Source organism: Notolepis coatsorum (genome assembly GCF_963971535.1).
Source record: "Notolepis coatsorum genome assembly, chromosome: 5".
Lineage (NCBI taxonomy): Eukaryota > Metazoa > Chordata > Actinopteri > Aulopiformes > Paralepididae > Notolepis > Notolepis coatsorum.
In genome coordinates, this window is record NC_140169.1 from 167,453,979 (window position 1) to 167,461,509 (window position 7,531).

The 7,531-nt window shown below is 43.4% G+C and overlaps 1 protein-coding gene across 1 annotated transcript; it reads left to right on the forward strand.

Annotated features, from left to right (window-relative positions):
* Positions 1–2,406: 2,406 nt before the first annotated feature.
* Positions 2,407–3,841, forward strand: LOC311228462 (26S proteasome regulatory subunit 6A-like; the record flags this gene model as incomplete). The annotated part of the gene is made up of 2 exons (XM_084314367.1): positions 2,407–3,217; positions 3,815–3,841. The coding sequence occupies exons 1-2, from the start codon at positions 2,423–2,425 to the stop codon at positions 3,839–3,841; spliced, it is 822 nt and encodes a 273-aa protein (XP_084170493.1). The 5' UTR covers positions 2,407–2,422.
* Positions 3,842–7,531: the final 3,690 nt, after the last annotated feature.

Consider the following 7,531-nt stretch of genomic DNA (forward strand, 5'->3'; position numbering starts at 1 on the left):
CGTATATTCCGATAACGCTATATAAACCATGCTGCTTTCATTCTGAGCGAAAGATCTATTATTCCAAATGCTATTTATAGGGTTTTGACCATAATTACACTACTGTTGCTATTTTACAATGAACTATAATGAATTACGGTTCATACAGAACATGCCAGTGTTGAAACTAATGCACAGAAGCTCATTTCCTTGTTGTAATAATATATTCTACCAACGGGCGCCAGGTACGCATGGTCCGAGCTGTGCGTAAATATAAGCACAAAGTCAAGTTCAAGTTGAAATTGATGAATCCCACACTCTGCTTAGAAATGGTCGTACGCACAGCTTAAGCACATATCTGTGCGTAAATCACGTTGATGAATGAGGGCCCTGGTATATCTATCACAGATAGATAGAGTGTCAGTCTGGTGAATAAAGGTTGTGTGGTTTCATAGGATGTCTTATATCAGTCTGAGAAAGCACTGACTGTACTTGGATGATATTAGACATCTATAGCCATATAGATTCATTTAGGGGAGATTTGGCCACACCAAGGGGGGGGGGGGGCATCAAGACCCCCCTTCAGTCCCCAACAGGAGACCCCCCACAGGAGACCGACCACAGAAGACGCCTGATTGGACCAACTGTATTAGTAAAATGTGCTATTATTGGCCAGAAATTATAGTATATAAGAGCGAACATATTGGTAGTTCAGGAGCCCAGACCACCCAAGCCAGGTCTGTGGCTCCACCCCTCCCGACCAGAGAGACTGAGCTGTTTTTGATGTAAGTAAGTCGGATGGAACCACTATGTTTGGTTAGAATAGAATGTAACTTAGCTTAGAAACCAGGCTTACTTATATGCAAAAAGGGCCTACAGTATTGTCAATGTATGTTCAAATTATGTTAAGGAATGACTGTTGTGTGTACCTATGTTGGAGTTTGAGATGCAAACCTTGTTGATTCCTGTACACAGCAGACATGTTAATGTTTTCTGATAAATCCTTGTATGTGAAAGGCAACCTTTTATTCACTCTTGGCCCTGGGTCAAATAAATCAGTTGAGTTGAACTATAGTTCTGGTTGTCTGGCTTACACGTTTATTCCTCATCTGCTTAAGTCAGATGAGGAGACCAACAATTCTATCACGTATGATCCTTTCTCCTCCTTCCAGATAGCAATCTCATTGTACTGTACAATAACCTTAGATTATTGTAGGATTCTATAGAAATATACTACACGTCCTCTTGACGTTTGATTTTATTTTATTAGGAAAATTACAAGTATCACATTTATGCTTTTTGGGGGGTTTTGGTGATCAAATATTGAATATTGAACTATAATAATCAGTGCAGGAGCTCACTTATCCTTGAAAGACACTTTTATCACTGACTTAAAAGGCCCATACATCTCCATAAATGTTCAGGGGGGAGGGAATAAGTGCTTACCCTACAGACCCCAAAAAGTGCTGTATATTCTGTATTGTTTAATATAAATGCATTTTTTATTCCAAGCCCGATTTGTATTTGAGATTCCCAAATCTCATCGGACTTGACTTCTTCGTGTCCCTCAATGAGTGTAATACCAGCATTCAACTGTATGCGCCACAGCGGTTTCTATCATCATCATCATCACCACCCACGCTATGCATAAAATATAGGTCCGCGAAGAGGCATGCTGAGGAGGCCGTGCAAACTGCAATGGAATATGGGGCATCTCTCTCTTTACCTAATATTTTGATTCTATCCTGACATTTTTCAGTTGGAAGGTCTATATGCGTAACGAAAAAAAAAGGCACTTTTCAAAAAGGGCACTTTTTTTATGAGGCTCAAAAAGGCAGGCGCTCAAGCACCCCTTGGGCTTTATGTGTGCACGTGCCTGAACTATATCATACATGTGGTTTAGTTTGAATTGTTTGACTCTATCCTCGACTGGTAATAACCCAACTTTTTTCCTTTCTGTGGGGCCGATATGAGTCCTCAGAGGAACATTTAGCATGTATCTAATGATGTTGTTCTGTGCAACCCATAATTTGTTCTTAAGCTTTTGTGAAAGGCCACTATACCACGCGGAACAAGAGTAGTCAAAGTGACATTGTATGCTGTGATGCTACTAAAGTGATGCTACTAAAAGTTTTTTTACCTTAAAATTAAGAAAGTGTGTGTATCGATTTCTTCTGGAACGTTTGTGGTGATGTCATAATAGAATTTTCTAGAACATAAAACATTCTAGAACCACAGTATGACGTCATGATAGAAAGTGATGGAAGCTTCGTGATGTCACCGTATGATGTCATAACCGAACATTCTACAACATTTGGGTCTCTATATAAGCGGACATTTTCTCAGAACAGCAGTTTTGCATCTTCAACCGGACTGAAGCCAGGAGCTAGCAAGTGGATTTACGGCTTTTTTTGTGAGGAAGAAAAAGTCAAAGGCAACCAACATGGCGTCTCTGAACGACAAGTCTGTGTGGGACGAAGTTGAGGATGGAATCGGAGAGGAGGTGTTGAAGATGTCAACTGAGGAGATCGTCCAGAGAACCCGTCTGCTGGACAGTGAAATAAAGATTATGAAGAGTGAGGTTCTCAGGGTGACCCATGAACTTCAAGCCATGAAAGACAAGATCAAAGAAAACACGGAGAAGATTAAAGTCAACAAGACCCTGCCTTACCTGGTGTCCAACGGTATAGAGCTGTTGGATGTGGATCCTAACGACCAGGAGGAGGACGGAGCAAACATCGACCTGGACTCTCAGAGGAAAGGAAAGTGTGCCGTCATCAAAACCTCAACCAGACATACCTACTTCCTGCCTGTCATTGGTCTGGTTGACGCTGAGAAACTCAAACCTGGAGATCTGGTGGGGGTGAACAAGGACTCCTATCTGATTCTGGACACTCTACCAACTGAATATGATTCCAGAGTTAAAGCCATGGAGGTTGATGAGCGACCGACTGAACAGTACAGCGACATCGGAGGGCTGGACAAGCAGATCCAAGAGCTTGTGGAGGCCATTGTCCTGCCTATGAACCACAAGGAGAAGTTTGAGAATCTGGGCATCCAGCCTCCTAAAGGCGTCCTGATGTACGGCCCCCCGGGGACGGGAAAGACCCTACTGGCCCGGGCCTGTGCTGCTCAGACAAAGGCCACCTTCCTGAAGCTAGCCGGTCCCCAGCTGGTCCAGATGTTCATTGGAGACGGAGCCAAGCTGGTGAGAGATGCCTTGCCCTGTCATGATAATGTGTGTGTCTCTGTGTGTGTCTGTCTGTCTCTGTGTGTCTGTCGGTCGGTCTGTGTGTGTGTGTAGGTTCTATTGGTCATGACGTCTGGTTCTGAAACGACAAGAAAAAAACCTGTTTCCATTTCCCCCCTCCGGAACAACAATAAACGTTCTAGAAGGTTCTATGTTCTAGAAAGTGCTATTATGACATCACCACAAACGTTCCAGAATGTTCTATGTTCCAGAAAGGACTATTATGACATCACCACAAACGTTCTAGAAGGTCCTATGGTCCAGTAAGGACTATTATGACATCACCACAAACATTCTAGAAGGTTCTATGTTCTAGAATGCTCTATTATGACAAATACGGCGGTTCAATCTAAATCTAAATCCAATCAATATTAAACATTCATATAATACAATAACCTACAGTAAATATATATAGCTTTGGCTCTTACAAATACAATAACCTAAATATATATAGCTTTGGCTCTTACCCCAGCCCTTAATTGTCCTTCTAATCTAGAAACAATTACTAACTACTAACAACCAAGGAGCCAAACCAAACACTATTTCAACTGATAAGTGTCTCTGCTGCGGGATACCTGGTGCCAGAGGTCACTAGTACATAGCACACCGTAGGAGGACGGTCTTTACCACCGCCTCATGCAGCTTCTTCTTCACGAAGATCTCGAGCTCTGCTTACTTTATATTCTCCACAGTGAGGTCGGTCTTCTCCAGGCTTGCCTTGAAGATCTCCATCTGTGTCTGTACCTCAGACTGTATGAGCGACACATTCATCTCCTTCCTCTGGCGACACAGCCTCAGCAGAGTGCTTCTAAGCTTCAGCATCCAACCGACTGCCTTCTGGAGACGGTTCCAATTGGAGTAATATTCCAGGAACTGCTGAACTGTGTCGAACTGTTCTTCAGCTGCAGTAGCGCTGACCACAGCGTTCTTTACCTCTGGGTCCTCCGTGGTTAGGTCCCCATGGGGTTCTGGGTTCTGAGGCCTGAAGACAGTGCATCCGGCGTTGTAGAAGGGAACGGGTCTAGTGGCCCATCCACTACATTTTCCAGAGCATCATCTGCAGGCCAGCGTCTGAAAGTTGAATTAGAGAGGGCTGAGTTGCTAGCCCAGGCTTCCGCTATAAAACAAAAACGACAACGCGAGGAACAGGAGGCTAAGCCAAGAGGATTTACAGGTCCAGACTGCTTTAGCGGCCTCAGAGGTACTGGCAAAGTACGAGGACCAGCGAGCTTCATCCAGAGTGTCCCGTAGGGATGGAAGGAACTCTCACCTAGAGAAAAAGAGTTCCTTCTTATCACAAGCTCACAAGCAGGCTAGGCTGGCTCCCGAGGCCGTAGCAAAAATAGAAGAACCTGCTTACATTAGCAGCTCCAGAGCACCTGGCGGTGCTACACAGAAAGAACAAGAGTCTCTGCAACAAGAGCCCAAACGAACCATGGTGGATTGATGTTCTGGCAAGAGTTACCATGACAGTTACCACAAGCAGATATACACCTGACCCCTTGCTTTTTACAGCAGCACCTGAGTGAGCTACAGTCCCCCTGACAGTTAACTTGCAGCTGACAAACTTCAGAAGATAGTCTGGTGTAATGGGGTCTGCTGTAGGGACTGGTGCATAACCTTGTTCTCCCAGTTTCCATCCATACTCAAAACACATCCAGTGATGGACTTTGTAGCAGTAGCCAATCTGTGGTTTGGAGATATGCCGAGAGATAGTGCTGTGCTGCAGCTCCTGTAGTCAGGGGCAGTTTCTCTGGTCTGATGTTCCCAGCAGTGGCCCACTTGCTCATGTCAAATCTCAGGTCACCCAAGTCATTAGGTGGTTTCCAAAGGAACATCAGCATGCATAGTACACAGCCGGCTTTGATTATGTCATCTTTATCAGCTTGGATGTCAAGAAACACATCCATGGCCCTCTCAGCCTTCTCAGCTTTTTTTTGCAGAGCTGATGAGCAAAGTTGGTTTCCTAAACCCATAAATAGCTAACACTGTATCACAGAGAGGCTCAAATAGGAAGATCAGATACTTCCGTTGTCTCTCTGGGAGGGCTTCCCGGATCTTTCCAACATCATACGATGTGTCTTTGGCTATTGTGAGGAAGATTGGGTGGTCTGCAGCATGATGAATCAGCATAACCAGAATGTCAGTGTCCTCAGCTCTCACCTCAACAAGGGACTATCTTGCCTCATCTAGAGCTGCCCGGACAATAGAGGTGTCTGCATCATCAGAGCATTGCTGTACACTGATCCCATTCCTACTGAATGTCTCACTAAGTAGGATAATGAGCTGGGCCTCGTTGCTCTTGTTGTCGAGGAACTTTTCTCTTGGAACGATGCTTTTGATGTCTGGACGAATTTGAATGTCACAGCATGCAATCTTTGTTCATCACAGGTGATCATGGTCCTTGGTGGAGCTGCCATATCCATCAAAAACCACAGTGATCTGGAGGTGCTGGCTCCCCATGGACAAACCGGAGGAGGTAGATCTCGGCTATGTTCTTCCATGTGAGGTTGGCCTCCCACCTGCAGGAGCCACCCACCATCAATCAAAATGCTCATGCAGGGGGGTTGTTCAACAGGTTCCACACATGCCTTCAGGAACCTTGCTTGGGCAGCTTTGGTCTGGCTTTCGCATCTTTTGGTTCTTGTCAAAGAGAGACATTGGTGTTGGCGTCAAATCAAACTGCAGGGCTTTTTTGGTCTTGACTTCCCGCTCGCTGATGGTGATGAGGTAGTTGAAGAGCTTGAGGGAGTCAATAACTATCTTGACCTGTATGGCTCTGCCAATCTCCTCTGCCTGATCAGCATTGACTGGGTCTCCAGGAGTGCTGCTGAACCCTGTAGAGACTGACACCAGTGTCTTGGCTGTAACAGCATTGTTGTCTTGGTCAGTTAGGATTGGATTACAACATTTTTAGAACACAGACTCTCGTCTCCTAACAGGAGCTGTTGTATGGAATGTATGACATTCCCTGCATGAACACACATATAAACAATAGTTTGAACACAGTAGATAACAGTTGATTGTACACACTTGTTTAAGTACTTTACAATAGATACAATTATAGATGGATAGATAGATATGGTAGATTTATAGATAATGCTTTTATGGATATTCTTTAGCATATCATTACACATTAGCAAACATTAGCAAAAATCCTGCCAATATCTGACAGTCCGCTACAAAATAATCGTTATAACAAAATGTAAGTAGGTCAATACAAACAAAGTGCTTAATTGCACTCTGTACTTGGTCTTGTAATGTTAATGTTAACCACTCTGTTGCTCATTAATGTTATAGCTAGCTAGCAGAGGTTGTATACAGTTGTTATTTTAGGCAATTAAATAGATATAAAATGTGTGTAAGTCTAAATTCACATTCATTAGAAGACACTTACCATGCTAAAAAAGTTACTTTCAAACCATGAAATAGTTTAGATGTTGTCCCATGGTGCAACAATCTCGCTCTTTCCTCACAAGCACAGAGGGAATCCCACTGAGCATGTGCAGAGCAGGTGTCATCACCAATGTTAAAAGTAAATGTATTTAAAAAAAGATTCGCCACAGACCCCTGGACACCCACACTTTGTGTGGCTCTACAGAATTGTCCCCATAGATTTGGGTTTAAATACATTGAGAGAGGTGTTACTAGTAGATACCTATATGAACATTTTGGTGAAGAAAGCTGTTGAACATAATGTAATGTACAGTCTCACATTTGTTCATTGCGGGTATCCATACATGTGTGTATATAACCTCTGCGCATGTGCAATAAACTCTCCCTGCCCCGCCAAGTTCATGTGTAGACGTGCGACTTTGTTCCTGCAGTTCAACTCAACAAAAGTACATTAATAACATACCTAATAAGTATGTAGCTAGACATCCGTGTCATAAATATGAACAGTGCAACAAAAGCTATTGGTAGTACATTATTTCACAGATGGTCAGAACATCTTGCTAAAATTCCCCAACTATCATCCGTGATTACGATTAAGATTATGTAGGCTAGGCGATCCTGATAAAAAGTACAGTATAACCACTAGGGATGTAACGGTATGTGTATTCGTCCCGCGACTTCACGGTATGGACATCACAGTTCGGTACATCCAGCCATACGACGAATACGTCTCATATGACACTAGATGAAACTAGGGTTGCGCATTTTACACATGTATGCTCAATATCTTTACTTTACTTTACACTGGCTTACTTTGATCTTTAACGTTGAATATCAAGCTTGTATTGCCACATTTAGATGATGAATAAAACGTTGAAGCTTGTAAAGGCATGATGACAAGCCGAC